Genomic DNA, 27274 nt, shown 5'->3' on the forward strand with positions numbered 1-27274 from the left:
TGAATAAATGTTGAATGAACGAATATGAACATATCACATCGTGTCCAGATTGGTGTAGTAATGAAATGTATTATAGTAGAATTTTACACTATTTGCATATATATAAATATATATGTACAGTTACTTTCTTATGTCTAATGTAATTTAAAACATGAACACTGATAAGAATTTTTTCAGAGTTTGTATAACAAAGATGTTCATTTATACTTTCAAATATTTGTGCTGTGTTCTTTTCTTCCTTCCTTTTTTCTTTTTTGCCTTTTCTTACTAGAAGACTTTATGCATCACACTATCTATACCTGGAATTCAGTCATAATGAAATTCAATCAAAGTGACTACTAAAGAACAGTAGTACTCTGATCACTTGCCTTTCTACTGATAATTCTACCATAGTGACCTAAATGAAAGCCACTTCTAAAGTTCCTGCAATTACACTCCTGTTAATCATAAAGTGTTAATTACTCATTACTAAATATACTCAATCCCTAATTACTTATTTAAAATTTCATGACATTTTATAGTTAGCTGTCAGTGACAATCCATTCACAGGCATAAACGGTATTGTTTTGTTTTAAACATACAGTGGTTCTTAGTAGCGTGCTGGTATGCATAGATTTTTTTTTTTTTTAAAACTGTCAAAGTGTGTAGAAGTTGCCCTCTACTGGGGAACTGGAAAAATTATGGTGACATAGAGTTTCCATTTCCTTAAAGACTCTCAGTTAAATTCGTTGATGTGATTTGCCAGACAATCACTTCTCATACCCTGGCACTTTCAAATTCCAAATATATTGAAGTGCTTAGCAGAGTGCATTTAAAAGTAAATATCTGATGTGACTAGGTATACACACACACACACACACACACACACACACACACACAGCCATTCCTGCGTGAAAATATTGGCTGTCCCTTTTTAAGAAATTACTTAGCGACAACACCCAGTAGTTTAGGTCTAGAAATAATTGTGTAGGGATGAGTACTGAAACACTAAAGGGAATTAGTGTATATAGTTATACAACCAAAAATGAGTCAGGACTTTTTAGGAATTCACCACAAGAATTTTGGGTGTCAAAATCTAAGCACTCTACAAAAAAAATTTTTTTTTTGGCTAGCTCCTTTGCATCTTCCTGGGTCATAAGATGAAATTTGATTATGGGTAAGTGATTTGCTTGCTGTCTTAATTATTGAACTTTTGTATTAAAAAACACATGATTATAAAAGAGCAACATGCATTCACCAACATTCTTCTCCCCTCCTGGTTGCTTTTTCTCCTGTCTCTGGGAGTTCTGTCAGGCTTTGGGTAGGACTGCCCTAGGGAGGACCATCTTTAGGTTGTTCAGACCCCAAGGCATATCACGTTGTATGTTTCTCTTCTACTCACTGATATTAAAAAAAACATCTTATTAAGGCAAAACCTGTTTTAAAATTTGACATCGATAGGCAGGGGGTAGGGAGGGAAAGCAAAAAGAGAGTCCCGAAAGTCAGTGTGAATATGGGAATCTTTGCCCTGGTGATGGTGGGAGGATTTGTGCACTGATGATATTCACATAAGGTACAAATTTTTTTTAGGACCAGTAGTTAATCCACCTCCCCCTGACTGATTTTTCCTTGAGTCACAAAGTTCAGTTTTCTAAGCTGTAAGAATGGTTCTGGCTCAGGAATATTATTAAAAAACAGGGCAAATCAGACCATGAATATATGAGACAAGGCAAGGGCAATGCAGCTGTCTCCATTCATTTTGTCCATCTTTGCACTCAGTATCGACCGTCACAGCTAGCTCTAACGGCAGCGTGTGCTGTCATTTGGACACATCCAGAAGGAACGGATGAGCTGTGCCAAGCCTGTTCATTTCACTGTATAGGCATGGTCTGGATTTCTGTTTGTTTGCCTGTGTTAAAGTTCCAGACACTAGTTTTAATTAAACCATTATTTGGAATGTCCTATTTAAAAGAAAATAAGTTCACAGTTATTCTAGAAATTTATTTTGACATCAGAGACCTACATTAAATGCTCCTTCACCAAATCACCTTTCATCACCTCCCTCCTCTATCCTGGTTAGCCCTCATCCTCTTCTCCGTCTCCCACGTCTCTGCATTGCTTTTGCCCTCCCTAAAAATGTTCTCACGTAGCCTTGTTGTCAATTCATGGCCGATTTTGGGGGGAGAAGGGAACCCATTTCAAGACTGGATTTCCTTAAAAAATTTCTTCTCTAGTCTGTTCTGATTTCATTATCTAAGTGGTTTTTGCCTTATGTGTATGATAAATAATATAGCGCTGAATAATGGCTTTAGTTCTCTCATATGTGAGTTTTGCTTTTACTCAACTAGTTTGTAGGAGTCAGGGAGGTATTGTCAATAAAGAACTGAGCAGAGAATTTGAGACACTTAGTTGCTATTCCTAGTGTTTCCATAACACTAATGGGTGAGAAACAATGCCTACTTGAACTTCAATTTGGCAATCCATAAAGTGCCGCAGCAAGTTATCTCTAGTGTCCTTTTCAGCTAGAATTCTCTGATTTCTGTAAATGTTCAAAGAACTCTTCACCACTGTAATATAAATGCATAACGGTAGAGACTTCTGGATTCTGGATCTCGATAGACTGCATGGCTTTGCTTCCCATTTGCCACTCGTTGTCTGATAATTTCATACAGTTCTTCTAATGTCTGTGTGCCTCTATTTGCTCCTCACGGGTTTGTTGTGAGGACTGAATGAATTAATACGGGCTAAGAGCTTTTTTTTAAGAGCTTTTAGAACAGTTTCAGACACACATGTAGGAGGCATTCAGTGATTGTCAGCTAGTCTCATTATTATTACAAACTTAGGCATTTTATAGCATTTCAGAAAGTGTGTATTTCTCATCAAATGGATATGCTTCTCCCTGAGAAAAGCATTTATGAACACCCATTCACTCATTCATTGATTCACATAACAAAAATTTGTGCCAGAGTCCTGGGTGGCGCAAACAGTTAAGCACTCGACTACTCACCAGAAGGTTAGAGGTTCAAATCCACCAAGAGGCACCTCAGAAGACAGCCTGGCAATGTGCTTCCAAAAGGTCACAGCCTTGAAAACCCTATGCAGCAGTTCTGTTCTGCACACATGGGGTCGCCATGAGTCAGAATTAACTCTATAGCAACTAACAACAACAATTACATGCCGGGCACTGTTAGCGGAGACACATTAACTCTTTTAAGCCAGTCAGTGAAAAATGCCCAGTGTTACCCCAGTGACCTAGAAGAGGCAACTTGGTGCGTTATTTTCTTATATTCTTACACCGCTGATAGGTTATGAATGTAATTTTTGACCCTCTTTCGTTTTGAGTGTCTATTTTATATCTTTTTTCTATAACCCATTTCCTAATTTTTTTTTCTTTTAAATTTCCAACTTGCTCTTTTTTTTTTTTTTTTTTAACAACTTTACTTTCCTTGGATGATCTCCAGACCTCTCAACTTTTGTCGTTATTCCTTTTACTGGGTTCTTCCTCCTGGTACTTCCCATAGTTTCCCTGGTCTCTCTAAGCCTTGTTTCTCACCAGTGAAATTAGGATAATTAACTTACTTATTGGAACTTTAAAATAGGTAATGTTTATAAATCACTTAACACAATTCCTAGTAAACAGTATGACTACAATAAATGTTGGCTGCCATTATAGTAGTTGTAGAGCCCTGGTGGCACATGGTCAAGAGCTTGGCTGTTAACCAAGAGGTCGGCAATTCAAATTCACCAGCTGCTTCTTGGGAACCCGATGGGGCAGTTCTACTCTGTCCTATAGAGTCATTATTTTGGTTTTTATTATGATAGTGGTATTTGGTATCAACTGAAACAAAGAATCCAAAAGTGCCTATGAATAGGGTTCAGGCCATAAAAACTTTTCTGACCATTGGTTCACGTAGGACCATCCTCTTGGCATTTTAGGATAGTTGTGCGTCTCGTGTGTGATGTGTGCAGTGTGACTAAGGATCCTTACTAGGCTGCCAAATGTATTCCCAGGGAAAGTAAAACCGCAGCACAGTAGATGAGGCTGTAAACCCACAGTGGAGGCCTGCAGGCTGGAATGAACGCTGGCAGATCGTTCTTCAGGTACAAAAGCCTGTGCATTTTGACTCAATTTTTTTTTACTTCTGTTTGTCCTATTATACACTCTACAGATAAGCATCTTTAAAAGCTTCTTTGGAAAATTATTTATTATATGTTAATACTATCAACTTAAAAGACATTTACATGAAAATTTTTGGAAAATATAGAATATTTCCACATCTACCCTGCTTTGGGCTTTAATCAAATTTCAAATGGTTTTCATCAGTCGTAACCTGGCCTAGAAAAAAACGAAGCCTAGCCAACATTTTCACTGACATTAATAGTTGATAGTTTCAGTACAGGCTTATGAGTTTACATGGCCTGAAAAGAAGATTCCTTTTTTCCGTTAAAAACTAAAAAGATAAATCACAAATCTAAACACTGTTTTTCAGCATTAGCGCAGATCTCACTCTGATAGTTCTCATTAACAGCGTGCATGTGACGGTGTTTATCTTTATCTCTGTATATTAGAACCCAGAACTCCACACCTTCTACCTGCTGTTCAGTGTCCTGAATTTGTCCCTCTTCCCTTTGCTTCCATCACCTTGGCAAGGAGCACTATCTTCAGATTAGAAATGGTAAAGTCAATATTGGCAAAAAGGGAAGCAGGCCCAAGAAAAGCAGGCTCTCTTTGCTGGCCCAGACAAATTACTTCACAGGGCCCTGAGAAAACTAACATCTGAGATTGCTGAATCGCTCTCTTTGACAAATCGTAGAGAAAAAAGGAGTAGAATCAGCAGCTAGGGATGTGCAAATGTCATTGCAAATATCAAAAAGAGGAAGAAAGTGGATTTGATACAGTATTAGCTGGTAATTTTGACATGTGTCTAGAGAAAAATTGAAGAATGAGTAATTAAATAGTAGATTATAAGCAAGGGAACATTCTCTGATATTTAGAAACCAGCATGAAGTCAATAAAAACCAATTCATTAAAAAAGTTTGTTTTACTACTTAATTTCTTTTTTAAGTATAATTGCTATTCAAAGATATACTCTAGAGCAGGGGTGGACAAAGTAGAACCCTTGGGCCAAGTCTGACCTTGTCCATTTGTTTACCTATTGTCTTTGGCTGGAGCCCTGGTTGTACAGTGGTTTAGAGCTCAGCTGCTAACCAAAAGGTCAGCAGGTCAGATCCACCAGCTGCTCCTTGGAAACCCTATGGGGCAGTTCTACTCTGTCCTATAGGGAGGGTCGCTATGAGTCAAAATCTACTCGATGGAAACAAGTTTGGTTTTTTTTTGTTTTGTTTTTTTTTTTTTGGTGTCTTTGGCTGTTTTCCAGTTACAATGACAGAGTTGAATAGTTGCAACAAAGACTGTATAGAGACTGGCCCACAAAACCCAGCATATTTCTCTCTGACCCTTTACAGAAAGAGTTTACCTATCCCTGCTCTAGAAGCTAGACCAGTTCTTTTTTTTTTTTTAATAATTTTTATTGTGCTTTAAGTGAAAGTTTACAAATCAAGTCAGTCTCTCACACAAAAACCCATATACACCTTGCTATACACTCCCAATTTTTTTTTTTTATACACTCCCAATTACTCTCCCCCTAATGAGACAGCCTGCCATCTCCCTCTGCTCTCTCTTTTCGTGTCCTTTTTGCCAGCTTCTGACCCCCTCCACCTTCTCATCTCCCCTCCAGGCAGGAGATGCCAACCTAGTCTCAAGTGTCCACCTGATCCCAGAAGTTCACTCCTCACCAGCATCCCTCTCCAACCCATTGTCCAGTCCAATCCATGTCTGAAGAGTTGGCTTCAGGAATGGTTCCTGTCCTGGGGCAACAGAAGGTCTGGGGGCCATGACCACCGGAGTCCTTCCAGTCTCAGTCAGACCATTAAGTCTGGTCTTATGAGAATTTGGGGTCTGCATCCCACCATAGAGCAGTTCTTTTTTAATGTTAATGTGCATACAAGCTATCAAGGTATCTTGTTACAATGCAGATCATGATTCAGTAGGCCTGGAGAGGGGTCTGAAATTCAACTATTTTTAACAAGCCCCCAGGTAATACCAATGCTACAGGTCCTCAGACCATGTTTTGAGTAGTAGGGATCCAGATTTCAGAAAGACATTTAGCTAATTCCTCCATTTATAAAAAGAGAGGGAGAGAATTATGGGTTACCTGTTTGCATGATAGTGTCCAATGGGTGTTAGAGGTGTCATCTTGGAGGGAAGTTTTTCTTGTTATTTCAAAATGAGTATCTGATTATCATTTTCTCATATGAAGACATTAATTCAGTGATATTTGAATGCAGCGGTAATGAATTTGCAAACTTATGTATTTAGATGACCAATGTCAGCTGGGTTGGTCTGCTGGCTATTTCCTTTGTTGAAAGACAATCCTATATGAGTCTCTAGGACACATTTCTGCATGTCTTGCGAGCAGAGGCATTGACTGTCCTTTGTTCTCAAGTGTCTTTTTGAGGATGTTTGTATAGCGAACAGCCTTGAAAGATAGAAATTATATGTTCCTCCAGAGCAAAGGGCAAGTTTGCTTACCTCTAAAGCTTTGGATGATATAGTTAATGTCTCCCTCTAGAGCAAAGGGCAGACTTGCTTCCCGCTCATTATAAAAGATTTGGGTTCCCTACGTAAGGATTCCTCTCCTATAATGCAGCCCAAGGCAAGTGCTAGCATCCATCTGATCCCCTCTGTGTCACCCCATGGATCTTGGGGGCAGGGGGAACTGTGGCTGACATCATGCTTAAGCTGCCTTGTGTGCCGTGAGTAATAGTCCTTTGACGGTCACCTAGGAGCCTAATGTCTTCTGTCAGCATCCATGATACTGTGGCAGACTAAATTGTTATCTTGCAAGTAGGGTAAAATCTCAGATGCTTCACAGTTTTGACACCATCTCCCAATAGTCACAACACAGGTTTCCAATCGCTGACTTTTCCCACTCTGTATCCACTTCCCCCTCTATTCAGTAAAATTTCTCACTTCTATTTAAAGGAGAAAACAGAGAAACTTAAGTGAAAATGTTTTCAACTTTGAGACATCAGGTAAACAGCCCATCTTCACCTGCACCCACTCTATCCTTTTCCCTCCTTTTACAATGAAGAGGTATACCACCCCTAAAGTTAAACCCTCTGGCTGGGCTCTGGAAATCCTTCCCTTCTGCCTCCTTAGGTACAATCAATATAATCCTTTTTCAATCCTTCAGTCCCCTGCCCCTTTTTGACATTTTGCTATAAGATTTGAAAATACTCAAGTCTATCCCATCCAAAAGCATACAAACAAAAACAAAAACAAACTTCCTTAACCTCACATTCAGAGCCCTGGTGGTGCAGTGGTTAAGAGCTCAGGCTGCTAACCAAAAGTTCGGCAGTTCAAACGCACCAGCCGCTTCTTGGAAACCCTTTCAGGCAGTTCTACTCTGTTCTATAGGGTCACTATGAGTCGAAATCGACTTGACAGCAGTGGGTTTGTTTTTTTTTTGTTTGTTTGTTTGTTTTAACCTCACGTTCATTCCTCTTAAGTTACTGCTCCTCCTCTCTACAGCTAAACTTAAGGGAATTGTCCAAATCTGTCTCTTTCCCCTCCTCTTTCTCAACTTCAATCCTTTATAATTTAACTTCCCACTAGTCACGCCATTGAAATTTTTTCTTCTAGGGCTCTTCTGAGCTTCAGTTATACTCCTTAACTTATTTTCTCTGTAGCAGTTCACCATCTTGACAAGGTCCCCCTTTTTAAAACATTCTTGTCCTTTAATTTATATGGCAGTATACTATTCTGGTTTTCCTCTTAACTCTCTGGCTGCTCCTTTCCAGTTTCCTTTGTAGGTTTCTCTTCTTCACATGGATTCTGCCCTAGCAACCTTCCTTTCTCACTGGACACACTGTCTCTACCTCTCTTTTTTTTATTGTACATTATTTTATTTTTATTGTGCTTTAAGTGAAAGTTTACAATTCAAATCACTTCCTCATACAAAAACTTACACACACGTTGTTATGTGACCCTAGTTGCTCTCCCTACAATGTGACAGCACACTCCTCCTCTCCACCCTGTATTTCCTGTGTCCATTCAACCAGTTCCTGTCCCTCTCTGCACTCTCGTCTTGCCTCTGGACTGGAGCTGCCCACTTAGTCTAACGTTTCTACTTCAGCTAAGAAGCACGTTCCTCACCAGTATCATTTTATGTCTTATAGTCCGGTCTAATCTTTATCTGAAGAGTTGGCTTTGGGAATGGTCTTAGTTTTGGGCTAACAGAGAGTCCGGGGGCCATGTCCCCTGGGTCCTTCCATTCTCAATCAGACCATTAAGTCTGGTCTTTTTACTAGAATTTGAGTTCTGCACCGCACTTTTCTCCTGCTCCATCAGGGACTCTCTGTTATGTTCCCTGTCAGAGCAGTCATTGGTGGTAGCTGGGCACCATCTAGTTCTTCTGGTCTCAGGTTGATGGAGTATCTGTTTTTTGTGGCCCTTTTCTGTCTCTTGGGCTCATATTTTCCGTGTGTCTTTGGTGTTCTTCATTCTCCTTTGCCTCGGGTGAATTGAGACCGATCGATGCATCTTAGGTGGCCGCTAGCTAGCTTTTAATCCATGTTACGAGATGTTTCAAGAATTCATTGTTCTTTATCGTTGCCTAGTATTCCATTGTGTGAACACACCATAATTTGTTTATCCATTCATCTGTTGATGGGCACCTAGGTTGTTTCCATCTTTTGCCATTATAAACAGTGCTACAGTGAACCTGGGTGTGCATATATCTATTCATGGACACACTCTGTCTTGATGATCTCATTTATTCCCATTGGCTTTAGCCACCAAATATATTCTAAGGACTCACTTACCTATATCTCCTCTCCAGGCTCTCTCCTCAGCTATAATTGAGTATATCCAACTATGTATAGTATCTGTGTTGTTGTTAGGTGCTGTTGTGGAATGAATTATGTCCCCCCAAAAATGTGTGTATCAATTTGGTTGGGCCATGATTCCTGGTATTGTGTGATTTTCCTATATATGCATGTTGTATATCCTGCCTCTGTGATGTTTATGAGGGAGGATGGGCAGCAGTTGTGTTAGGGAGGCAGGACTCAATCTACAAGATTGGATTGTGTCTTGAGGCAGACTCTTGAGATATAAAAGAGAGAAGTGAGCAGAGAGACAGGGGTCCTCGTACCGCCAAGATAGCAGTGCCAGGGAGCAGAGCGTGTCCTTTGAACCCAGGGTCCCTACACAACAGAGAAGCTTCTAGTCTGGAGGAAGATTGATGAGACGGTCAACAGAGAGAGAAAGACTTCCTGTGGAGCTGACACACTGAATTTGGACTTTTAGCCTACTTTATTGTGAGGAAATAAATTTATGTTTCTTAAAGCCATCCACTTGTGGTATTTTTGTTTTAGCAGTGCCAGATGGCTAAGATAGACAACACTGAGTCTCCAGTATGGCACCATCCCTTGAGGGGATCAGCCAGCAACCTAGTGGCAAGTTGATTACATTGGACCACTTCCACCATGGAAAGGGCAGCGTTTTGTCCTTACTGGAATAGACACTTACTCTGGATATAGATTTGCCTTCCCTGCATGCCATACATCTACCAAAGGTACCACCCATGGACTTACAGAATGCCTTATCCACCATCATGATATCCCACACAGCATTGCCTCTGATCAAGGGACTCACTTCACAGCAAATAAGTGTAGCAGTGGGCCCATGCTCATAGAATTTACTAGTCTTACCATGTTTCCCATCATGCTGAAGCAGCTGGCTTGACAGAATGATGGAATGGCCTCCTAAAGACACAATTACGGCACCAGCTAGGTGGCAGTACCTTGCAGTGCGGGGGCAGTGTTCTCCAGGAGATTGCATATGCTCTAAACCAGCATCCAATATATGGTGCTGTTTCTCCCATACCCAGGATTCATGGGTCCAGAAATCAAGGGGTAGAAATGGATGTGGTACCACTCACTATTACCGCTAGTGACCTACTCGCAAGATTTTTGCTTTCTGTCCCCGTGACTTTATGCTCTACAGGTCTGGAGGTCTTAGTTCCAAAGGGAAGAATGCTGCCACTTAGAGACACATCACTGATTCCATTGAACTAAAAGCTAAGAATGTCACCTGGCCACTTTGGGCTCCTTATGCCTCTGGATCAACAGGCGAAGAAAGAAGTTACAGTACTGGCTGGTGTCACTGACCTTGATTACCAAGAGAAAATTGGATTGATATTACATAATGGAGGTAAAGAAGAGTATATCTGGAATGCAGGAGATCTCTTAAGGCGTCTCTTAGTACTACCATGTCCTGTGAGTAAAGTCAATGGAAAACTACAGCAACCCAATTCCGACATGACTAATAGCCCAGACCCTTCAGGAATGAAGGTTTCGGTCAACCACCTCCCGCCCCCCACCGGCCCAGCCCAGGCAAAGAACTACCACCAGCTGAGGTGCTTGCTGAGGGCAAAGGGAATATGGAATGGGTGGTGGGAGAAGGTAGTTCTACATACCAGTTATGGCCACGTGACCAGTTGCAGAAATGAGGACTGTAACTCTTTTGAGTATTTCCGTTTTGTATGTGTGCATCAGATATTTTTGTTTTCTTCACTTATAAAATATAAGATGTAAATGGGGCTAGTGTGTTTTCAGTTGTACATGTGTTAGTTGTATCATGTTAGGCACAAGTATGACTTTGTCTTTATTCAGAGATTATGTATGGTCGGGGAGATGTGTACAGGTGCCAGGTTGACAGGGGGTGCACTGTGATGGTTAAGATTGTGTGTCAACTTGGCTGGGCCATGAGTCTCACTGTTTTGGCACTTGTATAATGTTGTGATCACTTCACTGTTGAAATTTGATGTGTAGTCACCCCCATGATGGAATCTGCTGAGTGGCACCAGTGGGGGCAGGACCTGTGGTGGCCCTCCGCCCCCTCAGCCTTCATCTCTTGACTGCCTGCCACCTACTTCCTTCCTGCTTGCTTTGCCAAGGCTTTTGACTTGTTCTGGATTCAGCAGCTATCTCTGGTCATCTGACCTTCAGTTCTTGGAACTTGAGCTAGCAGATTACCTGTCGATCTCGGGATTTTTCAGTCTTCACAGCCTGCAAGCAAGAGTCCTGCTTCTCGACCTGCCAGTCTTGGGTTCACCAACCCCTGCAGCTAGGTGAACCAGGAGAAACCTTGCAGTCTTGCCTGCCAGTCTTGGAATTCATCGACCTTCACAGCCCGTGAGTGGGAGCCCTGATCACTGATCTGCTGATCTTGGGCTCACCAGCTCCTGTGGCTGTACAAATTAGGGGAGGCCTCTATCCTGATCCACAAACTTGGGACAATCCAGTCTCTGCAATTGTGTGAGCTGTTTCCTTGATATAAATGTCTCTCTATATGTATTTATATGCTTTACTGGTTTTGCTTCTTTAGAGAACCCAGCCTAAGACAGGAGCTGTCGAGTCTGTTCCGACTCATAGAAACCCTATGCACAAGAGAACAAAACACTGCCCGGTCCTGAGCCGTGCTCACAATTGTTGTTATGCTTGAGTCCATTGTTGGCAGCCACTGTATCAATCCATTTCATTGAGGGTCTTCCTCTTTTTCACTGAGCCTCTACTTTACCAAGCATGATGTCCTTCACCAGGGACTGGCCCCTCCTGATAACATGTCCAAAGTACATGAGACGAAGTCTCTCCATCCTTGCTTCTAATGAGCATTATGGCTGCACTTCTTGCAAGACAGATTTGTTCCTTCTTCTGGAGGTCCGTGGTATATTCACTGTTGTTCATCAGCACCATAACTCAAAGGCATCAATTCTTTGGTCTTTATAATGTCATAATATCTTTAGTACTGTCATTAATATCTCTAATTGGAGGCCTTGCAAACACCTCAAACTCATCATCTTCTCCAAGAAAAATTAATCTGTTGCTTCCCTATTCTCCCCTGTCTCAATAATTGGCTCAAGAATGTACCAATTTGATCAAGAGACACTTAATTCCAAAAACTAAGAAACTGCCCTTCCTTCCTTCCTTTTCATCACCTTTCATATTTATTTAATCAACCAGTCTGCCTCTCAGATAATTCTTGAATCTGTTATGTCTGTCTTGATCACTGAAGTTCCATCATCTTAGCCCAAATGAACTCCTGCCTGAATTTCTGCACAACCTCTTAATTAGTCTTCCTCCCTTTAATCTTCCTCCCCTTTAATCTATTCTTTAAGCTGTACCCAGAGTGATTTTTACCCTAAACACAATTATCATTATGCCGTTGCCACAAGGCCCCTCCCCTACATCCGTGCCTGCATTTATCCCTTCAGTGGCTTTCCCTTGCTTTGAAATGAAGCCCAAACTCCTTAACATGGATTAGTAGGCCTTCTAGTTTGGCTTCTAGCTTCATCTCACAACTTTGCCTCACACTTCCCTCTCCACTTCCGGTGTTTTTGTATTCTCTCTTTCCTCCAAAGCCTTTATGCAATCTCTTCTCTTTGCCTAAGTTTTCTCTCTGTCCTCTTCCTCTCTTCTATCTCTCCCTTGCCTAGCTAACTCCTACTTTCCTTTCCATTTTCATCCTAATTATCCCCCTCCTCCAATTAAACACTCTCATAGCATGCTGGGATTTTCATCTCTAAATACTCATTGTCTAATTGTCATTACTTGTCTGTCTCCTGTAAAAAAAACTTCGAGGGCACCAAGTATGTGTGCTCCATTCATCACCATTCCTCACTAACAAGGCCTGGTGTAGTAGTGACTAAATAGATATCTGTTGAATGTATCAGTGACAGATCGAGATCTAAAAAGATAATAGGTCATTCTAGTAACAATTTAATATGAATATATATAAAGTCCTCAATTTCGGTCTGAGGAAATGATAATCTTTTGAGAATAAGATGATAGAGATTTTTTTTCATAGAAGTGTTGAAGTTAGAAAAATACAAAATAGAGCTGCTTTCTATAAGGGAACCCCCTTATGGACATGGACCATTGTATTCACCTTTTTCCACCAGCACCAATCATATCTGACACATAGACGGCACTCAATAACTGTTTGTTTGATTAAATGTAATGTCATTGAGACAAGCCAGCTGCCACTCATGTAAAAACCTCACAGGGCAACATTGCCTTAATGGAGTCACCTCAGTCCTGGAATAGTTCCTTAGCTTTGCAGATCCAGAAACTCATTTTTATTAGCACATCCCAGTGTGGTCGTGTTCCAGGGGGCTGATGTCAGGCAGTCAGTGTGTTTTCTTCCTGTAGAAAAACTACTTGGAAAACAAAATTGTTACTAAAAGTATTTTTGGTAAGCATGGACTCAGACTAGGGAGAATTAACTAGATGGTTTCGGTAGCTAGTGTTATCCAGCTCAAATAATTTGATGCAGCCATCTACACTATAGTGTACAGTGCCTGATAAAGAAACCAGATTGGTCATGTTAGCTGTTAGCACACCCTCTTCCCTTGACGGAGCTGTGAACATGCTGTTAAAGTTTAAGTTTGGGAGTGTTTAGGTGTTCACTCTGTAAAGGTCCAGTTTTAAAGACAAAACTATAGGCAGAGAAGGGAGTAGAGACCGTCATCTGCCAACCAACCACCACTTTCCAATCTTCCCTTCCCTAGGCTCCAAATGCCTCTTTCTTTTGTCTGTACAGTTTACTTAACTGTATATATTTTGATATCCATGCTTCCAGGATCATATTCTCTGGAGACCATAAACCTTGAACATTTTGTTTAAATTTAGTTGTCTCCAAAATCCCCCATGGATCTCCTTATACTTTATTGTATAAGATGTACTGGTTGATCTCACTTATCACGTTTTGGTGCAATACAATTTCATTCTTGAAGAGTAAACTTTTCTCTACGTTTTAAAGATATCACTATATACTGACCACAGGACAAAATATGAAGGCAGCCTGTAGCTTTTAGTTGACATTAATCTTATTTTTTAAAATGAACTTCTCTTTATTGTTTAAGTATAAGGTACAGAGTAAATGACTTGTCAAAGTACAGTTTTCAAAAGGTTAAAAACAAGACTTTCTCAGAAATGTAGAATGAACACGTCCAACATTTATTTAACTGAATAATGCGGAAACGAGCAGAATGATGAAGTGGGTTCCAAAGAGATTAGAGAAATGGGGATTATATAGTCCATCACAATGGCATTCTTAAACAGTCCCTGGGTGGTGAAAATGGTCAAGCATTTGACTAGTAGCTGAAAAGTTGGCAGTTTGAACTCACCCAGAGGCACCTTGGAAGACAGGCCTGGAAATCTGCTTCTGAAAGGTCACAGCCTTGAAGACCCTATGGAGAAGCTTTACTGTGCACACATGGGGTCTCCACGAGTTGGAATTGACTCAACAGCAACTAACAACAATAGTGACAAACTAGAGGCAAAACTAGTTAAATTGCTCCAAGGGGAAAACTGGGCTGCAATGGGAGTGGACTGGGATGAGCATAAGAAAAAGCTTTCACTTTGTGGAGAGCTTCAGCCAGAGGCTTTGTTTACCTTGAGATGCAGAGAGTTTTCTGTCAGGAAAGTCCTCTGACACAGGCACAGCCGTCATTGATGAGAATGTCGAGGAGACAAAAAGCACCATTTCTAAGACTTGTGTTCAGTACCCTGGAGACAAAAACCTAAGTCACTTTTACTATCTGTGTGAGCATGGTAGTTGTTGCAGTAAACTCTTTGATAACAATTTCTATTAAAAACAGATCCTAAGTTCACTTTAGTTTTCCTTTTTTCAAGTATAACTGCTGAAAGAAATTTGTTGTTTTTGTTTTCTTTTGGCTGTGTTTTAATTTAACTAAATTTCAGTGTCTCAGAGTTGACACTTTTTTTCCCTTTCCAGTAAAATCATTGAAATGCATTCACCCAGTCATTCACATCGGAGGTGTAAATGGTTTTGTTTGGTTTTAAGTTTTTCAATAGACAATGAACCTGGAAGGCAGGAGGTGACTTTTTTTTTCCCAGAAGTGCTTGCTCATCCACTGCCTCTTTGGTTTTTATCCATTACGTTTTTTAGGATTTGCTTGGGAAATAGGATGGAAAGAAATCAAATTGAGCCCTATTTTGAGAGAATATTACATGTTTATTGGGCTTTCTGACTTTCAATGATCATTGCTGTCACAGTTTAAATTTTTAGTTCAGTCTTTGTACCACTGATATTTGCAAAAACTTGACTTAAAAAAATGTATCAAAATCACTTTCCCCATGTCCCATCAAGGTTTATTTCTCCATTTGTTTCATGCCATCATAAAGACGTACAGAGACTGAAGCCCCTCTCAGATTTACTCTTAAAATATAACCCTGAGGAAACAGCTTAAGATCGCAAGGATTTTATCTACACCCTGCAAGAGCACCACAGGCCCTGGAGTCCAGGGAGGTATGGATTCAGTTCCTGGCACTGTCTCTTACTAGTTCACTTGGTCTCTGAGGCTTAGTTTCCTTACCTAATAAATGTGAATAATAATAGTACCTACCTCATAGGGTTATTTTAAGGATTACATAACATACATAAAATCCTTAGCATAGTACTTGTCACAAGTGTTAGTTCTTATTATCTTACTAATAATTATAATGACTTCACAAAAACTTAATTATGATGCTCATATCAGAATTAATGACATTGTGGCCAACTCATTCCCTAATACAACTGAAAAATAGGCTTCAACATTGCATAATAATTCAGTCTTAGTTAATGAACTTGAACAGTCATTCTTGAGAAAATAATGAGGGCTCTTGAATCCAGAATTAGAAAGTACATCTTAATCACTAGGAAACTTAATATATTAGGAAAAAAATATCATAACTCCTTGGAAGACCTGCAAAGAAACTAGTATTTTTTGGTGACTATACACTTGAAGTACTCAGGCAGAAAAATATGCAGAGAAAACTGTTCTTTCCAGAATGAGGTTATCACTAAGAATAGGTTATTAATTTTGAGACCAAGATCATACAGCACTTAATACCAACACAGATGTCATAAGCAGAACTCTGTAGAAAACTGTACTGGTCACTGACATCTGCTACCTAGTTACTAATGGTATAGTGGGTAGTTCTGAGTTTGAAGTTGGAAGAAGCAGGCTGAAGTCCAGCCTTTGCTATTTATTTGCTTTATGACTTTGGGTTGGTTACTTGGCTTCTATGAACTTCAGTTTTATCATGTATAAAATGGGGTTAATATTTAACCAGCTGAAAGAACTGACGAAAAAAATCGAACCACGAGTTGCAAGTGGTTAAGAGCATGGGTGCTAACCAAAAAGTTGGCAGTTTGAATCCACCAGCTGCTCCTTGGAAACCCTATGAAGCAGTTCTACTCTTCCCCAAAGGGTAACTATGAGTTGGAATCGACTCGACATCAACAGGTTAGGTTTTCTTTTTTTTTTTTTAATGGGCAAAATATTGAACGATGCAAGAAACATCAAAAGGATGTGGAAGTAATACACAGAGTCACTGTACAAAAAAGAATTGGTCAGTGTTCAACCATTTTAGGAGGGAGGATATAATCAACAAACAATGATATTGAAGGAAGAAGTCCAAGCTGCACTGAAGGCACTGGTGAAAAACAAGCCTCCCGGAATTGATGGAGTGCCAATGGAGATGTTTCAACAAACAAATGCAATGCTGGAAGTGCTCACTCATCTATGCCAAGAAATTTGGAAGACAGCTACCTGGCCAACCAACTGGAAGAGATCCATATTTGTGCCCATTCCGAAGAAGGGTGATCCAACAGAAGGTGGAAATTATTGAACAGTATTATTAATATTACATGCAAGTAAAATTTTGCTGAAGATAATTAAAAAACAGTTGCAGAAGACATTGACAGGAAACTGCCAGAAATGCAAGCTGGTTTCGGAAGACATAGATGAAGGGATACCACTGCTGATGTCAGATGAATCTTGGCTGAAAGCAGAGAATACCAGAAAGATGTTTACCTGTGTTTTGTTGACTACGCAAAGGCATTCGATTGTGTGAATCATAACAAGTTATGGTTAACATTGCGAAGAATGGGAATTCTAGAACCCTTAATTGTGCTTATGCAGAACATGTGCATAGACCAAGAGGCAGTTGTTCAAACAGAACAAGGGGATACTTTGTGGTTTGATATCGGAAAAGATGCGTGTCAGGGTTGTATCCTTTCACCATACTTATTCAGTCTGTATGCTGAGCAAATAATCTGAGAAACTGGACCATATAAAGAAGAACCAGGCATCAGGATTTGAGGAAGACTCATTAACAACCTGCATTACGAGAATGACACAACTTTGCTTGCTTGCAGTGAAGAGGACTTGAAGCACTTACTAATAAAGAACAAAGACCACAGCCTTCAATATGGATTACACCTAACATAAAACAAAAATCCTAACAACTGGACCAATAAGCAACATCATGATAAACAGAGAAAAGATTGAAGTTGTCAAGGATTTCATTTTACTTGGATCCACAATCAACGCTCATGGAAACAGAAGTCAGGAAATCAAATGACATTGGGCAAATCTGCTGTAAAAGGCCTCTATGAAATGTTAAAAAGCAAAGATATCACTTCCAGGACTAAAGTGCACCTGACCCAAGCCATGGTGTTTTCTGTAGCCTCATATGCATGTGAAAGCTGGACAGTGAGTAAGGAAGACAAAAGAAGTGATGCCTTTGAATTATGGTGTTGGTAAAGAATATTGAATATACCATGAACTACCAGAAGAATGAACGAGTCTGTCTTAGAAAGAAGCACAGCCAGAATGCTCCTTAGAAGTGAGGATGGCAAGACTTCATCTCACATACTTTGGACATATTATCAGGAGGGACCAGTCCCTAGAGAAGGACACCATGCTTGGTAAAGTAGAGGGTCAGCAAAAAAAGGAAGACCCTCGATGAGATGAATTGACACAGTGGCTGCAACAATGGGCTCAAACATAGCAACGATTGTGAGAATGGCACAGGACCAGGCAGTGTTTCATTCAGTTGTACATAGGGTCGCTATAAGTCAGAACTGGCTCGAGGGAACCTACCAACAACAACAATATGTAATCTAATTCCCTCAATAGAGGAAGATCAAATTTTGAAATATCATGAAAGTGCTAAAGCAAAATACCATTAATATAACTAATAGTATTACTAATACTATTACTACCCCACTATTGCAAAAAAAAAAAAAGAATTGGGGATCAGGAAGACCATGGATCCCCACACACTATACAACACCAGTGTGGCATTGATTCCTCCAAAAGCTAAATGTCCCCAGAATGGTGATAATGCTTGCTATGGATTGAATTGTTTCCCCAAAATATGCGCGTCAACTTGGCTAGCCATGATGCCCGGTATTGTGTGGTTGTCCACCATTTTGTGATCTGATGGGATTATCCTATGTGTTGTAAATCCTACCTCCGTGATGTTAATGAGGCAGGATTATAGGCAGCTATGTTAATGAGGTAGGACTCAATCTACAGAATTAGGTTGTGTATTGAGTGAATCTTTTTTGAGATATAAAAAGAGAGAAGGAGCAGAGAAGAGAGGGACTTCATGCCGCCAAGAATGAAGAACCAGGAAAGGAGCACGTCCTTTGGACCCAGGATCCCTACACCAAGAAGCTCCTAGACCAGGGAAAGATTGATGACAAGGACCTTCCAGCAGAGCCAACAGAGAGAGAGAAAGCTTTCCCTTGAAGCTGGCACCCTAAATTCAGACTTTTAGCCTCCTAGAGTTGAGAGAATAAATTTCTTCTTTTGTTGAAGCCATCCACTTGCGGTATTTCGACTATTATAGCAGCACTAGATAACTGAGACAATGTTCAAGCTTCTGAGTAAAAATTCTTGCCCTATCACAGATATCATGTCTAGTTTTTTACATGCTTTATTAGTGTTACTGATATTCCATAATTAACATTAATGCATGTTTCTGTTATCCTTTACATGAATTTAGGTAAGTCCATAGATAACGTAACAAAGGTCAAACTGTTTGGCTAGGTTACATTAATATATAAACTAAGTCAAATCCTTTCTTTGTTTACTAAAGTATATACTAACTCATTACGCCTTCACTCTAGCTCTCCAATAGTTTCCCACTATTGATAGGATCAGTTTCAGGCTCCCTGCCGTGGCATACATGGCCTTTGGCAATCTGGGTTCTAACCACTTCACTTCACATTTTCCTTCCTGTCCTGTTCAACCCCCTAAAGATCCATCCTGCTGCTATACCTTCCCACTTCCTGGAATACCCTTAGCACTTTTCTGCTGGGTCAATTTCCATTAACTATTCAAACCTTGCTCATTGTCTCCTCCTTGTCATACTTCTCTAAGAGAAACAATCACCTCCATTTTCATACCATTGTCCGCATTGCATCAGTGTATTTAATCATATGTTTAATCAGCTGGCTCCCACATGGACTGCAGTTAACAAGACATTCTCATTTCTTTGTGAGCATGTGGGACACTGGCCTTGTAAAGTTTAAACAACATGACCTGGTAGGGTTTAGAGGTGTCCCCCAAAGTCTGTTACATATATTGTGCCACTGGAAGAAGTAGTTACATGTTATTTTTGCAGTTAGCACATTTAACTCTCTTAAATGTGCTAAGGAGAACCTGTTTCATAAACACCAGGAGTTAATAAGCCACAATACATGTTTTAATGAATAGATTTAAAAATATAACACTTATATATAAACAAAAGTTTATACAATAAAGAAGCGTTTATTCTATTATTTGATAATTAAGCAAGTCTGTATGTGGATATTCACATGTGTTCAAGAAAGTCATGGTATTAATGTTCATATAAGGTAAGCCAGTCCCTTTTAGGCCACATCCAAAAGAATTTAGTGACAAAAGGACTTCTTTATGAATACCAAAAAGTCTTTTTTCCAAAATGAAAGAAGTGGTCCCAGATCTGGATCCTGGGCACAATCTGGTCTTGGTCTCTCTCTCTCTCACTTCCTCTGTCTCTCTCACTCGTTCTCGCTTTCTCTCTCTCTCGCACACACACACCCTCAGACTCTCTGAAATTTTAAAGTTCCAAGTAGAATTCATTAATAAAAATATGAAATGCTTTTTCTTGTATAAATCATAATGCAGTGTTGAGAGAGAAAGGAACAGCTAAGAGGGGTGAATAATCATGTGCAGCTCTAAAACTGAAGCCTGTCATGTTAACTCCCAACCAAACACCTAGTTTAAAGATTTACCTTCAAGAAACTGAAAAGCTTGTATCCTGCCTCATCGGCAACAGCCTCACACTGTTCCCTGTCATTGAAGAAAACAAATCTTTTGCTCGGTTCTGCCTAGGGGAGGCAGAGGGACTAAGGTGGTCCTATGTGGCTAAATTAGATGAAAGACTTGCCTTCCACCATGGAGACATGGAGTCTAATCAAGTGAAATGAGTTTTAAGATCCCAGCTCATTTCCTAGGGGAGATCAGTTCACATTACAAAATCACGACGTCTCATTCATCACAACTGACGTGGTCTTTGCTCGGGAGAGGAGCCCAACTGGGACTAAACCACCTGTCTTCTCTTGAAAAGGGGCACTTTATCCAAGTTAGAGTTGAAAGCCATAGAGTGAGAAAGCTTGCCAGCCACCAGCTTCCACCCCCATAATACACATGTACTGTAGAAGGGAACTTAAGTTTCAAAAAGGAAAGACAAGTTTAAGGAAGATAGGTGGTTGTACTTTTAATGATGCCAAATACAAATAATTGTAATAGAGATGCTAAGGCATTATTGTAGGGAGAACCAAGATTGGATCTTTTTATTAAACCAAAGTGAGAAGGGTAAGCATTTCCATGCATCAGAGTTTAAAATGGCAAAGAAAGTGCCCTGCTTTCCATGCTGACAAATGATCATCATTTCTTTTATTTCTTTCAGGGCATCGTTATAACACCGCTGCTACTGCTGCTATTTGTGAGTACTTTGATCTTGTCTTTAATACCTTTTATTAAAAGCCATCTACAACCCTTTAAGAAAGGTTATTAGAATAAAATGGAAATTTGAATCCTTTTGCACCACTTTGCATCACGTTTTGGACTGTTCTTCCAGTTGAGCTGTACGAAGTAGTAACATTCAGACACAAAGAAGCTTCGTAGTCTCCAGATTCAAGGATGGCATCAGGACCCAGTTATTTGGGCCTTTGACTTCTGGTTAAATCATTAATTATTGCAAATTAATGGCCTATAATACAGGTCAAAAATGTGCTGTTCTTTATTTTCTCATTAGTAAAATTAAAGTGAGTGATAGTGGCCCAGTGTTTGATAGCATTTGACAGAAAGAGCCTTGGGCCAGGGACCAGAGGAAGCTTGAGTTCCACAGCTGGCACTAATAATAACTAGCTTCCTTACCTTGGAGAATACTGCCTCAATTTTCTCATCTGTAGAATGGGAAATAATAACACTTACCCCAGTTTATCTCCCAGGGATAATGAGATGTGCTTTAGAAAAAAAAAAATACAGGTAGTTACAAGCTACTGTTTAATCAAACAAAAATCATTCTGAAAACAAGCAATGCTAATTAACTGTCTTATTTCTTTGGGTACTATGCATATGAAAAATTAGATGAAAGATTATAATAGAAATTAATGTTAGCTCATGCTGAGCAAAGCATATGTAATCATGAATGATACCTAAAATATTTTATGAACTGCATATTTTTTCAGACACACATGTCCCAAATATAAATCACTTATCACTGAAATGTAGTGGGGATACATTTCTGGGAATGAATTGTAGCTGTTTGACTAGCACTATTTGTCAGTGAGTTAAAACTGTGGGGAAAATTTATTTAATTATAGTATAATTACCCAAGTTGGAATTCAATTAGAGTAATAGAGTGAGGGACCTCATTTCTTACAAGCTGTGTAGGAAATAGAGAGGAATAGAAATACTAAGCAGTTGGATTCTGCATCTTTCATGAAAGACATTACTACCAGGTACATAATCCTCAGTCTGCCCTCCCCTTATGAAAAATACTGTCTCCATACTGACACAGGAGAACAGTCCAATCATCAAATCACTTCCCTCAGCATAACAAACCTCACGAATTTGGACTTTACCAATTCATAGTGTGCATGAGTCCAGTGGAAACTCAAGTATATATTTGCATTAATTTGGAACCAAAAATGTGCAATCAAAAAATCAAACCCATTGCCATCGAGTCGATTCTGACTCATAGCGACCCTATAGGACAGAGTAGAACTGCCCCATGGTGTTTCCAAGGCTGTAAATCTTTAAGGAAGCAGACTGCCACATCTGTCTCCCCCAGAGCCACTGGTAGTTTTGAACTGCAGACCTTTCAGGGACGCGTTTCTTATTATAAAGTCATTTTGAAAGGAATGAGTTCACCTTCCTTCACATCTTATTTGTCAAGAGGCAGCATGATATGGTGAAAAAGCATAAAATTTTGGTAAAATTGCAGCCAATGCCAGTTATATTAGAGTGAATTAGTTCTTTACCCCTTCTCAGCCTCACTTGTCACCTTTGTAAAATGAGAATTATGATAAGGATGAAATGAGTTCATTTATGTTGAAGCACATTATAAACTGAAAAGAGCAGTGTAAATGTTAGTTATTTAAATCTGACACTTTATCAAGAAAAATAGACATTAATCCCAGGAAGGACATCAAGGTTCTGCAGAGGACTCACCTGAAATGAAGCAAGAGTCTGCCAATTCACACCTTAATGATGGGCTGAGTCTTAAAATTTAAAACTTTAAGATCTAATATATAATCTATGTAATCTATAATCTTATAATCTTGTGGGTAAGTGTATCCAGTGTTTACCATGGCTCACAGGGACAATGGTGATTTTTTTCCTGAAATATCACCTTTTTCTCCTAAGATCCAAAGCGCTTTTATGTATATTACCACAGTTTTTTGTTTTGTTTTGTTTTTATTGTGCTTTAGATGAAACATTACAGTTCAAGTTAATTTCTCATACAAAAAATTTATACACATATTGTTATGTGACCCTAGTTGCAATCCCTTTAATGTGACAGCAAACTCCCCCTTTCCACCCCAGATTTCCCCATGTTCAGTCAACCAGCTCCTATCCCTTTCTACCTTCTCATCTGGCCTCGGGACCGGAGCTGCCCATTTAGCCTCTTGTATCTACTTGAACTAAGAAGCACACCCTACACCAGTATCATTTTATGTTTTACAGTCCAGCCTAATCTTTGTCTGAAGAGTTGGCATTGGGAATGGTTTTAGTTCTGGGTTAATAGAGAACCCAGCGGCCATGTCTTCTGGGGTTCCTCTAGTCTCAATCAACCCATTAAGTTCTGTACCCCACTTTTATCCTGCTCCATCAGGGACTTTCTGTTGTGTTCCCTGTCAGTGCAGTCATTGGTGGTAACCAGGCATCATCTAGGTCTTCTGGTCTCAAGCTGATGGAGTCTCTGGTTTATGTGGCCCTTTTGTCTCTTGAGCTAATAATTTCCTTATGTCTTTGGTATTCTTCATTCTTTGCTCCAGATGGGTTGGAACCAATTGATGCATCTTAGATGACCACTCGCAAGCTTTTAAGACCCCAGATGCTACTCACCAAAGCGGAATGCAGAACATTTTATTAATAAACTTTGTTACGCCAGTTGACCTAGATGTCCTCCGAAACTATGGTCTCCAGACCCCCGCCCCTGCTACTCTGTCCCTAAAAGTGTTTGGCTGTATTCAGGAAACTTCTTAGCTTTTGGTTAGTCCAGTTGTGCTGACTTCCCCTGTACTGTGTGTGGTCCTTCGCTTCATCTAAGATAATTCTTTTTTTTTTTATCTAGTTAGTGAATTCCCCTCTCCCTCCCTCCCCATCCTCGTAACCATCGAAGAATGTTTTCTTCTATGTTTAAACCTTTTCTTGAGTTCTTATAATAGTGGTCTCATACAATATTTGTTCTTTTGTGACTGACTAATTTCATTCAGCATAGTGCCTTCCAGATTCATCCGTGTTGTGAGATGTTTCAAGGATTCATCATTGTTCTTTATCAATGCATAGTATTCCATTGTGTGAATACAACATAATTTGTTTATCCATCATCTGTTGATGGGCACCTAGGTTGTTTCCATCTTTTTACTATTCTGAACAGTGCTGCAGTGAACATGGGTGTGCATGTTTCTATTTGTGTGAAGGCTCTTATTTCTCTAGGATATATTCCAAGGAGTGGGGTTGCTGCATTGTATGGTACTTCTGTTTCTAGCTTTTTAAGGAAGCGCCAAATCGATTTCCAAAGTGGTTGTACCATTTTACATTCCCACCAGCAGTGTATAAGTGTTCTGGTCTCTCCACAACCTCTCCAGTATTTGTTATTTTGTGTTTTTTAGATTAGTACTAACCTTGCCGGGTTGAGATAGTATCTCACTGTAGTTTTGATTTGCATTTCTCTGATGGCTAGTGGTTGCGAGCATTTCCTCATGTATCTGTTAACAGCCTGAATGTCTTCTTTAGTGAAGTACCTGTTCAAATCCTTTGCCTGTTTTTTAAATAGGTTATTTTTCTTTCTTTTGTTGAGGCTTTGCAGTATCGTATAGATTTTAGAGATTAGACCCACCGAGATCAGATATGTCATAACCAAAAATTTTTTCCAAGTCTGTAGGTTGGTCTTTTTACTCTTTTGGTAAAGTCTTTTGATGAGCATAAATGTTTAATTTTTAGGAGCTCCCAGTTATCTAATTTCTCTTACCACAGTTATCTTGATAACTATTTCCAGCATGGAAATAGAAGGTATGCATCAGTACATTAATTTTTTATCCATGAGGATTAAATAAGGCCTGGTCCAGCTTTACAAATGGCACTTATACATTAATTACTTGGAATTCCACATTAATTTTCCTTATATTAGAAGTGGTAGGTGTCCACCAGATTTTAAATTCTACTGGGCCAGGAACCATGCATGTCTTATTCATTATGCCAAGTATTCAATAAATATTTGTTGGAGAGAGGGATCCCTTCTAGAAGGGAGGGAATAGAAAGGTGGATGAGGCATGAATAATTAGAATGATGAGGATTATAAATAAATTTTAGAAAGCTGAGATTTCAACCTAATAAAATCTTTTCTTTGCCGTGAAAAATACTTGAATACAAAACATTACTAACGCTGCAGAAGAGAAACTAGATAACTGGGAGCTCCTAAAAATCAAACACCTATACTCATCCAAAGACTTCACCAAAAAAGTAAAAAGATTACCTACAGACTGGGAAAAAGTTTTTAGCTACGACATTTCTGATCAGCATCTAATCTCTAAAATCTACATGATACTGCAATAACTCAACTACAAAAAGACAACCCAGTTAAAAAATGGGCAAAGGATATGAACAGACACTTCACTAAAGAAGACATTCAAGTAGCTGACAGATACATGAGGAAATGCTCACAATCATTAGCCATTAGAGAAATGCAAATCAAAACTACAATGAGATTCCATCTCACCCCAATAAGGCTGGCATTAATCCAAAAAACACAAAATAACAAACATTGGAGAGGTTGTAGAGAGACTGGAACACTTCTACACTGCTGGTGGGAATGTCAAATGGTACAACCACTTTGGAAATCAATTTGGTGCTTCCTCAAAAAGCTAGTTGTAAAACTACCATACGATCCAGCAATCCCACTCCTTGGAATATATCCCAGAGAAGTAAGAGCCTTTACACGAACAGATATATGCACACCCATGTTCATTGCAGCATTGTTTACAATAGCAAAAAGATGGAAGTAACCAAGGTGCCCATCAATGGATAAATAAATTATGGTATATTCACACAATGGAATACTACGCATCGATAAAGAACAATGATGAATCCATGAAACATTTCATAACATGGAGGGATCTGGAAGGTATTATGCTGGGTGAAATTAGTTAGTTGCAAAAGGACAAATACTGTATGAGACCACTATTATAAGAACTCAAAAAGTAGTTTGAACAGAGAAGAAAATATTCTTCGATGGTTACAAGAGCAAGGGGGGGAGGGAGAGAGAGGGGTTTTCACTAATTAGATAGTAGATAAGAACTATTTTAGGTGAAGGGAAAGACAACACACAATACAGGAGATGTCAGCACAACTGGACTAAACCAAAAGCAAAGAAGTTTCCTGAAAAAACTGAATGCTTCAAAGGCCAGCATAGCAGGGGTGGGGATTTGGGGACCATGGTTTCAGGGAACATCCAAGCCAATTGGCATAATAAAATCTATTAAGAAAACATTCTGCATCCCACTTTGGAGAGTGACGTCTGGGGTCTTTTTTTTTTATATATAATTTTTATTGTGCTTTAAGTGAAAGTTTACAAATCAAGTCAGTCTCTCACACAAAAACCCATCTACACCTTCCTACACACTCCCAGTTACTCTCCCCCTAATGAGACAGCCTGCTCTCTCCCTCTACTCTCTCTTTTCGTGTCCTTTTTGCCAGCTTCTAACCCCCTCCACCCTCTCATCTCCCCTCCAGGCGGGAGATGCCAACCTAGTCTCAGGTGTCCACCTGATCCAAGAAGCTCACTCCTCACCAGCATCCCTCTCCAACCGATTGTCTAGTCCAATCCATGTCTAAAGAGTTAGCTTCGGGAATGGTTTCTGTCCTGGGGCAACAGAAGGTCTGGGGGCCATGACCACTGGGGTCCTTCCAGTCTCAGTCAGACCATTAAGTCTGGTCTTATGAGAATTTGGGGTCTGCACCCCACTGCTCTACTGCTCCCTCAGGGGTTCTCTGATCCCATCTGGGATCTTAAACACTAGCAAGCTGTCATCTAAGATGCATCGATTGGTCTCAACCCACCTGGAGCAAAGGAGAATGAAGAACACCAAAGAAACAAGGTAATTATGAGGCCAGGAGACAGAAAGGGCCACATAAACCACAGACTACCTCAGCCTGAGACCAGAAGAAGTAGATGGTCCCGGCTACAACCGATGACTGCCCTGACAGGGAACACAACAGAGAACCCCTACGGAGCAGGAGAGCAGTGGGATGCAGTCCCCAAATCCTTGTAAAAAGATCAGACTTAATGGTCCAACTGAGACTAGAAGGACCCCAGATGTCATGGTCCCCAGACCTTCTGTTAACCCAAGACAGGAACCATTCCTAAAGCCAGCTCTTCAGACAGGGATTGGACTGGACAATGGGATAGAAAATGATACTGGTAAAGAATGAGCTTCCTTGGATCAAGTAGACACATGAGACTGTGGGTAGCTCCTGTCTGGAGAAGAGATGAGAGGGCAGAGGGGGTCAGAAGCTAGCTGAATGGACACGAAAATAGAGAGTGGAGGGAAGGAGTGTGCTGTCTCATTAGAGGGAGAGCAGTTAGGAGTATATAACAAGGTGTGTATAAATTT

At 39.9% G+C, this 27274-nt stretch overlaps 1 protein-coding gene across 3 annotated transcripts in view; it reads left to right on the top strand.

The window, feature by feature from the left end:
- SLC10A7 (solute carrier family 10 member 7) overlaps positions 1 to 27274 on the top strand; it is a 355475-nt gene that overhangs the window by 204048 nt on the left and 124153 nt on the right. For all 3 annotated transcript variants that reach the window (XM_049905447.1, XM_049905445.1, XM_049905446.1), the window contains exon 6: positions 20839 to 20874. In XM_049905447.1, the coding sequence (XP_049761404.1) occupies positions 20839 to 20874 (36 nt within the window). The remainder of the gene's footprint in view (positions 1 to 20838; positions 20875 to 27274) is intronic.

The sequence above is a fragment of the Elephas maximus genome, chromosome 13 (assembly GCF_024166365.1).
Source record: "Elephas maximus indicus isolate mEleMax1 chromosome 13, mEleMax1 primary haplotype, whole genome shotgun sequence".
NCBI classification, from domain to species: Eukaryota; Metazoa; Chordata; class Mammalia; order Proboscidea; family Elephantidae; genus Elephas; species Elephas maximus.